Source organism: Eschrichtius robustus, chromosome X (assembly GCF_028021215.1).
Source record: "Eschrichtius robustus isolate mEscRob2 chromosome X, mEscRob2.pri, whole genome shotgun sequence".
Taxonomy (NCBI): domain Eukaryota; kingdom Metazoa; phylum Chordata; class Mammalia; order Artiodactyla; family Eschrichtiidae; genus Eschrichtius; species Eschrichtius robustus.
Window position 1 is genome coordinate 69,194,456 of NC_090845.1, and position 10,092 is coordinate 69,204,547.

General features: G+C 43.5%; 1 protein-coding gene across 1 annotated transcript; it reads left to right on the forward strand.

Moving 5' to 3' along the window:
• The first annotated feature begins 525 nt into the window (after positions 1-525).
• TBX22 (T-box transcription factor 22) lies at positions 526-8,877 on the forward strand. Its single transcript, XM_068533787.1, has 8 exons — positions 526-703; positions 1,317-1,500; positions 2,345-2,446; positions 3,822-3,996; positions 5,236-5,400; positions 5,781-5,845; positions 6,234-6,319; positions 8,264-8,877. The coding sequence occupies exons 1-8, from the start codon at positions 526-528 to the stop codon at positions 8,875-8,877; spliced, it is 1,569 nt and encodes a 522-aa protein (XP_068389888.1).
• Positions 8,878-10,092: the final 1,215 nt, after the last annotated feature.

Here is a 10,092-nt window from a genome sequence, read left to right on the forward strand (position 1 = left end):
AGTGTCACGGTGTTTTTTTATGCTTCCAACAGTTTCCAAAACAAACAGTGGAGGCTACGACCAGCCGGGTATTCACTCAGTCCGATGCAACAGTATCTCCCAATCCGAGCGACCTGAGCCGCCATTAGGGGCAGGTCCGCTCCCTAAAAGGGCCGCGCTTGCCAGTCTCTGAGCTCTGCCAGGTCCGGGAATCTGGGACTTGAGGACTGATGTTCCGCACATGTCCACTGGGAGGGAGAAGAGCGAAAAGGGAAAGGGGACTAGACTCCAGAGGACTCTGGCTCCAGTTTAATCTCCTTTCATTCTGTCTATTCAAAGAAAATCTATACGTATATATAAAAATTATATACACACACATTTTCCCCCCTGAATATAGATTTAGAAATTGTTTTCTGAGTTTTCAGTTTTTTCTGATTTTCCCGCTTTCCCTCCTTTGCCTGTCCTCTGCGCCCTCCCACCCTCTCCCTCCCTAACCCAGCTCAGGTTGAAACTTCGCAGAGTACGTTCTCTTCACCCTCTCCAGGGATGGCTCTGAGCTCTCGGGCGCACGCCTTCTCGGTGGAAGCCTTGGTGGGGAGACCCAGCAAAAGAAAACTGCGAGACACAAGAGAGGAGGCGCAACTTGAGCTGCTTGAGAAAGAGGGTGGAGAGGCGGAGGAGGAGAGAAGGAGCAGCGCCGCAGGAAGGAAGAGCGAGCAGCCTGGTGAGTACCCCTACCGCGGCCCAAACCCCAGCGCCGGCTACCATGGCTTGCTGGATCGGAAAGTCTCAGACTGGCGCCGCGTCGCTGCAGGAGGGCGGCTAGCCCTATCAAAGGATGTCTTGGCCCAGCGATGGCCGCGTTCGGGGCGGCGGGGATACCTCAGCCATCTGGCTGTAGGGGGAAGTTTCAGAGCCTCCAAGTTCAGCCCATAGTGTTGTGGTTCATTTGCGGTGAAGGGGAGGGTCCCCACAGATTTATGAAGCGAGACTCTCCAACCTCCCGGAAGCCCTGAGAGCCAGAGGGTGGCTGTTTCTCGGGGTAGGAAGCAGGACATGGACCCAGGTCCCGAGGGGATTCAGCATCAGGGACCAAAAGTCTCCGAGAGAAATGAGGATGGGCAACTTTGAAGAAGGGTCATGCATTTCACAGGGCGCTACCTGGGCCCCTTTCTCTCCATCAGGGGGCCAGAGTGGGTGTTGTGGGGAATTTGGAGGTCAGTCGCCAAGGTTCCCGGGGAAGAGACAAGGCCGGTCTGTTCTGAGAGGCGTCAGCGAGAAGGGGGCGCGGGAACTGCGAAGCTCTCTCAAACTCTCAGCGTCTCTGTGTCCAGCAGAAAAGCGACCCAAGACAGAGCCCTTAGCAACTACTTTCTCAGGCTGTGGAGGAGGCAGCGGCGGCTGCAACAGCTTCGGGAGTCTGGAAGAAAAAGATGCTATCCAAGTGGAGCTTCAAGGATCCGAGCTGTGGAAGAGATTTCATGACATTGGAACTGAGATGATCATTACCAAGGCGGGCAGGTTCGGCTTTGCCCAAGCTGTTCAAGGGCCGCACACAGTAGGCACTTAATGTTCTGCTCTCATAAGATGGGTGCCTCCAGTTTTATGCTTTGGTACCCTTCTCCCCATATCCCCACCCCAGACAGGTATTGGAAGCCAGTGCCTCTCAATCGACCAGACTAGGCCTTGCCTGGCCCATGTTAGTGGCTCGGCCTTTCTTTCCTGTACACCCTGATTCCAAGAACTCATTCTTGCAGCTCCTGCCTGTGTAGTATATGACAAAAATTAGACCTCCCAAGGCAGGTGCCAGATGCCACCCCCACATCTTAAGCTATGCCCAGGCCTTTCTGTTAATGCCTCACAGTTATCAGTGGACAATATCCCATCTAGCAGGCTCCCAGCCCACTGTCCTGAGCCCAGGTCAATTTGAGGTGGGGCTTTCCCTCTTCCACCTTTTCCTGTGCGGCAGCTTCTTCACATCAGCTGGGTAATTTTTGTGTGTGAATCTTCCTAATTTCAGTTTTTCCCAAATCTGCCTCACAGAAAGTACCGCTGAAAACTCAGGGGAGGGGCACAGCTGTTTCTTTCCTACTTTTTCTTCTATAGCTTTTTATTATGGTGGTGATAGGAAGTGGGGTGGACAAAGCCTTGTGGTAAGGATATTCTGATCCATTCAAAAATCCTGAGTTTGTTCAATCAAACATGTAACCAACAATCTTTCCTCATGTAGCAAATCTCATTCACTGAACCTGTCTAGAATAAGAAGAGTATTGTTTATTCCTTTACTTTTCGTTTGTCCCCAACCCCACCTGGCTCCAAACGTTTCTAATAGCGCCCAGGTCAGTCGCTATTTTCTCTCCCACAGGAGGATGTTCCCCTCTGTTCGGGTCAAGGTAAAAGGACTGGACCCAGGGAAACAGTACTATGTGGCCATCGATGTGGTGCCGGTGGATTCCAAACGCTATAGGTAACCAGGCCCAAAGGAGGGTACCACAGGCTGGGAATGGGGATTCATATCTATGGAACCTGAGAGTGCTGTTTTGAAAACTCTACCATGGTAGGGGGAATTGCTCTCCTGTGGGCTTTGAGAGTTGAATTTTCTCCCTCAAACTGGAGTTCAGGGAGTTCAGACTGAAAGAAAAGCAGGCTTGTTCTTCTTTCCTCTCACTCCTGGATCACAGGTTCCAGCTGGTGCTTCATTGTACCCCAAACCTCTTGCCTACCCACTGCTCTAGCCTTGGCTCTGCAAACTGCAGAGGGTTTTGGCTCAGGCATCTGGGAGGGAAGTTGTTTAAAGGAATTTGGGGAGAAATGCCTGGGCTTCTGGGGCCCTACCGGGCTCTGGGATGTGCTACTTTAGCAGCAGGGTCCTTGAGCGATGCCCTGATTTGCCATCCAAAGCTAGTCTAGCAGTTATCTCGCCTAAGTCTATTTTCCTTCCTTCCTTAGCCTCTACCCTGAAGCAGAGGCCAGGTCCCGGAGAATACAAGTAACCTTTCTCTTGATGTAAGCTCTCTACTTAAAGCAGGCTAAAAGTGGCCGAACTGATCTAAAGCCAAGAGGCCCTTCTTTGCTGGCAGCCCAGAAGCTCGGGTCGGCCAGCGCTTTAGCTCAGGGGTATGGGGGTTGGGCGGCAGCCGCCAGCACTCGGCCTGTGAGGGTTCGACTGAAGTGGGTGTCTAGCCTTTCTAGGAAACAGCCTGCAACGCACCCAATGCTGGGAGTGAAGGGCAAAAAGAAGGCTGGGCTCAAGAGCCTGCTGGGGCCGTAGCCCAGAAATAGCAGAACAAGCTGCTTATCACGTTTGAGCTGGCTTGGGAATTCGGCGCATAATTTAGCGGCTGAGATTGAAGACAATGCGAAAATCAGCCCCGAGGCCGCAGCGGGCAGAGTTCCTTGAGGGTATTCTGATGTAAAACATTGTGGACAAAGGGGCTTCCAAGACTACTGGTCTGGTGGCGGTGGGCTGCACAGACACTTTCCCTCACCCTTCTGCTTCTCCCCTGACGCTTGTAGGACAGGAGGATTTTTCGGGCGTCTCTGCTCGGTAAAACGGGTTAGATGAATTTTTGTTGCGGTTTCTGTGAGGAAATACAAACCAGACTCTGAAATCCCATGACATTATACTTGCCCTGGCACTTCACTACATTTTAATGACGTATGCTTATTTACAGTTTGCTTTCTATCCCTGAACGCTGTTTGGAAATGAAGTTGTATCTTTTACTAGTTGCCTTTGAGATTAGCAGGCAAACCTTGGCCGAGGCCTTTAGGACCGGATCGTGGTAGCCCCTGCTCCTGGCTTTGGTCTGCTGCGCCTAAAGCCACACTCCGCGCATTTTCAGGTACGTGTATCACAGCTCGCAGTGGATGGTAGCCGGGAATACAGACCACTCATGCATCACTCCCAGGTTCTATGTTCACCCGGACTCGCCTTGTTCGGGAGAGACATGGATGCGTCAGATCATCAGCTTCGATCGCGTGAAACTCACCAACAACGAGATGGACGACAAAGGCCATGTAAGTGTGTGCAATCCTTTGTCCCGAGGAGAGGAGGGGGATGCCAAGGTGTCAGCCGGAGGGTCACCCTGGAGAAGCCAAGGAGGTGTCTCCCAGATGTGCTAGTTGTAGTCTTTAGGAACTGTCCAAGTTCTAGGCCTGTGGCCAAAGTAGCTCTTGTGACTTTTACTTGGCATCTGAGAGTGCTGGGGGTTGGGGATGGTGAGTGAAAGGAGTTTGAGGACCAAAGGAGACTTTTTTTTTTTTTTAAAGCAGGAGCCCTTTTTTTTTTTTTAATCTCCTTTTAAATTTTTATTTATTTATTTATGGCTGAGTTGGGTCTTCGTTTCTGTGTGAGGGCCCTCTCTGGTTGCGGCAAGTGGGGGCCACTCTTCATCGCGGTGCGCGGGCCCCTCACTATCGCGGCCTCTCTTGTTGCGGAGCACAGGCTCCAGATGCGCAGGCTCAGTAGTTGTGGCTCACGGGCCCAGCCGCTCCGCGGCATGTGGGATCCTCCCAAACCAGGGCTCGAACCCGTGTCCCCTGCACTGGCAGGCGGACTCTCAACCACTGTGCCACCAGGGAAACCCCAAAGGAGACTTTTTAAAGCCAGGATGCCTGGTCTGGGACAGTGAAAGGGAATTCTTCCCTGAGCTCTCTGGCACTTCAGCCTCCCTGGCAATCACTGTGGGCTCTGATTGCCTTCCCCTGATGGGCACCTTCTGTGTGACATGGTATGGTGGAAATCTTCTCCACAACCCGCCCCCATGGAAGGCCTTTTCAAGTCACGTAGATCTTGAACCTTCTTCCCAGGTGCACCTCGACTCTGCCCTGCCTGGCCTGGCCCTGTGCCAGCCACAAAAGGAAGAAGGATGCTCCTGGGCTTAGGAGGTGGGGGATGTCAAATGGTTTCCCATCAGTTACCTAAGCCCAGAGAACTTATGGCAGGCAGTCAGAGCCCAATAACACTTGGGAACATCACATGGTCACCCACATTTGAAAGCAGGAAAGGACCCCAACTGGAAATGGAATCACTGCTTCTTGGTGTGCTGAGGTGCCCTGTTCTTGAAACCCCTTATGCCTGAAGGCCTCTGTCCAGGGCCAAATGGCAAAGAAAAGTCCTTGTGTGTGGCTAGCCTAGGCTTTCTGGTTTAGCTTCACTTTTATGTGGGAAGGTTGGGGGTGCTGATGAGAGGGAGCCAGTGTGGGGGAGGGTAAGCCAATTACTAGGCAGCATTTGACCATTGATTTCTCCTCCAGATCATTCTGCAGTCCATGCACAAGTACAAGCCCCGTGTGCACGTGATGAAGCAGGACAGCAGGGTCGACATGTCCCGGATTCAGTCCCTGCCTGCTGAAGGGGTTAAAACATTCTCCTTTAAAGAAACTGAGTTCACCACGGTGACAGCTTACCAAAACCAGCAGGTAAAGCCAACTAAGTCCCAGGCAAGCAGGGATGGCTCCAGAGAAACTTTAGGGAAAGAGTGAAGCTGTACTATATGGATTGAATTTTCCACAATTAAAAAGAAATTCATAGCCTTATTGCATTGTCATCAAGGCAAGTTTGATTATGAATTGTGTGGATCTTGTGTTAGAAAGGATAGAAAGGAGAGTAGAACAAAGAGTGTCAGGAGAGAAAGGAGATAAAACATTCCAAATTTGACTTAGCAATATGCTTACGTTTATTTAACATGCCATATTACATGTTGAAAACTTGTGTGGCTGTTGTAACCATTAAAAGCAACAGTGGCAGTGTTTTTACTGAGGGCACTGACTTTATCTTTCTTTCTCTTTTGAATCCATAGATTACCAAACTGAAAATAGACAGGAATCCTTTTGCTAAAGGATTTAGAGATCCCGGAAGAAACAGGTAAACGATATAACAGTCACATCTAATATTTATATAGCCCTTTTCACATGTATAACAGCTAAGGAAACTGTGGCTCAGAGACTGAGTCCCTAAATTTTGTAACTAATAAATAGGTAGTAAGAAAGAAACCTGGACGTTTTGTCTTCAAAATCTTGCCTCCTCCCACTCCCTCCCCAACCCACTTTTAAGATATTGCTTATTCTAGATTCTTAGGTTTTTATTCAGGGAATAATCACTGGGAATTTTATTCAGAAGTCTATCTATAAAAGAAAAAACATTTCAGATATTCACCCCTAAAAACTATAACAAAATAACTCAAAATCTTACACAAATTATTATTTTCAGGAATTGCATTCTGGACTTGCTAAAGTTTGAATCTCTTTTTCAGAGGTGTATTGGATGGGGTTTTAGAGACCTACCCATGGAGGCCTTCTCTCACTTTGGATTTTAAAACTTTTGGTGCAGACACACAAAGTAAGAAAAGTTTTATTAATTTTTATTTTTAAATGTTAATGAAATAACAACAGCCAGAACCTCTGTACAAATACTATACAAGTGGATAAGTACATGCCAGAAAATGTGTGTTTAAAATCAAGTGGGTGTATATTTATCCTGATGAGGAGGTAAGAAGCAAAAAGGGAGGGTAACTGTCAAGAAGGAAAAGAGCATAAACGTGGTAATGGTGGATTTACTGACTTGTGTCTTCTTGGGTTATCATACATCCTGAGAGCTATAGAAATCACTTGGATTCTTCAGCATCTCACTATCTCGTATTCTTTAGGATCTGCCTGTGGTGCACTAGTGGTCTTATTTGCAAACATGTTAGATATTGAAATAAATATTTTATGAGAAACTTTCAGCACATGATAAAAATGACTCCCATTAAATTTCATCATCACTTGACTCTAATTTTCCTTTTGTTGTGACTAGGGAAAATAAATGTTGAAAACAATACTAAGCCATGGCAATTAGTTTAATTGCCATAAGCATTTAAAATATTTGCAAGGTATTTGTTCTCAGGTAGTACATTACATGACTAAATAATAATTTGACAATGCAGGCTTTCTGGTGGAAGAATGCATACCTTCATTTACTCTGATATTTAAGGATAAATAGAAGATCTTTATTCGTGAGCAATATGGAATCATTTTACCCTTTTGTCTTTACTCCATTAAAGTTGTTTGTCTTTAGACATTAATTGAAGGTTACCATCACATTATAGTTAGCTTGAATTTTACATGATACCATAACAACTAATTGAAATGTGAAGAGATCAAGTCTAATCATTTAGTGAAATAGTTCACTCAGTTGACTGTATTAATTTGGTTTAGAGAGTTGCATAGAACAATATGAACACTTATTTGATAGTATCACTTTAATAGAATCTAGGCAGCATGCTTTTAAAATATCCGAGTCAACACATGGTGCACTAATTTAAAAATAACGCTAACCATGATCATTAATTGATAATTTAAAATACACAGTTTTCTTAATTATTTAAAATGTCGAGAATGCTCTCAAATTGCAAAGAAAAGGGGTACCAGTTTTTTAAAATAACTTTTGGATGTTTAATTATAGAATATATTTGCCATGCTGTTGATAAAGGATTAGGCTATGTCTGTATATAAAAATAGTTAAGAAAAACAGTAGCACCTGAAAAAAAAAACCCACAAAATTTGATCAAGTTCAGTCAATAACCAGATTTTTAAAAATTTAAATACTTACAAATATAAGGTGTAAAGTCTAGATTTTCCTGGACCTTATATCTATCCCTAATTTTAGTAGATGCTAGGCAACCATAAAAGATCACCTGGCAACATTGATATGAACACTTTCATTTTCATCTTGGTATTTTTACCTGCAAAACTGTCTTTTACTCTTGATATAGTACACTGTGGAACTTTCCCCATCTATGATTTTCATATAAGAAAAAACCTAATATATTTAAATGTTATTTTAATTTATAAATATTACTTTCATATGCACTGATTTTTTAATCAGACTGAAGCTTTCTATAAAATCTCAGAAAAACCAATTTGTTCAATTTAATCAAGTGCTTATTTTAGTAATTTTTTATGGTTAAAAATACCAGCTTTTACTTGTAAGATATAATTGGCTCTGGATCATATTTAATTGGGCTTCTTTTGTAATTCGCTGAATAAATGTTGTTCAAGTGCCTAGTATAGTTCTAAAGCATAGTGAATGCTCAGTGCATGATACATAATAATAATGCCAAAAGTAATAGAGATACCGTATTCAATTTTGGTCAGAGGAATGTTCTTTTCCAAAGAACTTAAAATAACTGTGAACTTGCAAGGACAGCTAATCTAAGAATGAAGCTGGGATAGTTATCGACATGATTACTGATTCAGTAGGAACATTTAGTTCATTGTTCATTGACTGAATTGTCATTCACAGGTGGAAGCAATGGCTCATCTCCAGCGACCTCTAGTGGAGGGGCTCCCTCTCCTTTGAACTCTTTGCTTTCTCCACCTTGCTCCCCTCCAACATTTCACATACCTACAAGCTCCCTTGGAATGCCCTGTCCAGAGGTGTACCTACACAATATCAACCTGCCCCTTTGCTACAAGATTTGCCCAACTAATTTTTGGCAACAGCAGCCTCTTGTCTTGCCTGCTCCTGAAAGGCTAGCAAGCAGCAGCAGTTCTCAGTCTTTAGCCCCACTCATGATGGAAATTCCCATTTTATCTTCCTTGGGGGCCACCAATTCAAAATACGTTTCATCTGAAGACTTCAATGGACAGTGTCAACAAGCATCTAATTCTTCCAATCAAATGTTGTATGGATTACAGGCACCTGGAAATATTTTATCACCCAACCCCATTGCCCGGGAAGCAATTGGTTGCTCTTTCCATCCTTCCTATGGCTTTTATAGGTACAACTTCTCCATGCCATCTAGACTGGTAAATGCTACCAACCATCTCAAAGTGAATGACAACAGTCAAGTTTCTTTAATAGAAGGCAAATGCAATCATGCTCATTGGTATCCAAAAATTAACCATTGCCTTTAATGGAATAGTCAAGTTCCTAAAACAATTACATGTAAGCATATATTTTCTTTATTTGTAGCCAAAAAAAGTCAAGAGCTAATGGGCTTAAAAAGCTTCATTATCAGAGGGTATTCCTCTGTTCTGCATTTAAAGTGCCTTATGATATGTTCGTAAGAAGGCTGATTACAGTAGCCTTAGGCCTCAAAATAAGATACTCAATAAATATTGTTTGATGAGGTAGATTACCAGAGAAAAGTGACTTCAGGTGACGAAATCTCTAATTATAGTGCAGCCTGTTTATCACATCAGCTGCCTCTTGCATATTGACAGTGACCAAAGGAAGGTGGATTTAATTCCTGTGAAGGTAGTGAAACAATTACAGTTTTTATCTATGAATATTGGCTTCATTGTAATTATCTATCTAGTAACTGTAGAAAAAATTTCATTGTTCATTTGCTTTATACTTTTATACTCTACTGTTGAAGGAACTACTAATCTCAATTTTAAGGTACAAATAAAGACATAAACATTCTAATATTAATATTTGCAGCCTGAGGACCATTTAATCCTGAAGGAACACAAAGATTAAATGAGAAGCAAAATATTCTAAATAAATTTGATCTTTTATTCTCTTTTATTTTTTGGGTAATTCTCAGATGATGCTTGTTTACTTAGTCCTTAACAAACCCAGTATTTTATATACACAGTTTACAAAAACAAATTGTTGTAGCTCTCCAAAAAGACTGAGAAGTTATGATTTGAAGGGAGAGAATATATTTGAATCCATAAATATGAAAACATCATTACAATGGTACAATTTAATTTCAGTCCTCTGCGTCAATCATGGTAAATTGGACAAAAGTAGTGTAACAGAAATGAGACTTTATTTTAGGCTATGAAGTTGAAAAGTTTCCTTTCACCTGGTCCTAAATTTTCTGAAAAGACTTGTTAAGTATAACCTATATATAACCTCTGTATCCTTAAGATGAACTGAATTTTAATTTTTCATGCTACTAGCTCTACAATTTATTAAGCCAGGGCCCTTCATATCACAATGGTATGACTTAACAAACTAAACACACTGATAAACTGCTTTTTAAAAGTTTTCCAACACATATTAGGGAGAGCATGTCATTATTATTTATTTGCTCAAAATGTTTTTTCCTCTCAAATGTACCTTATAAATATACCTTCTTATATATGTATTAAAATGATATGCCCCTTCACTTCTGGGCT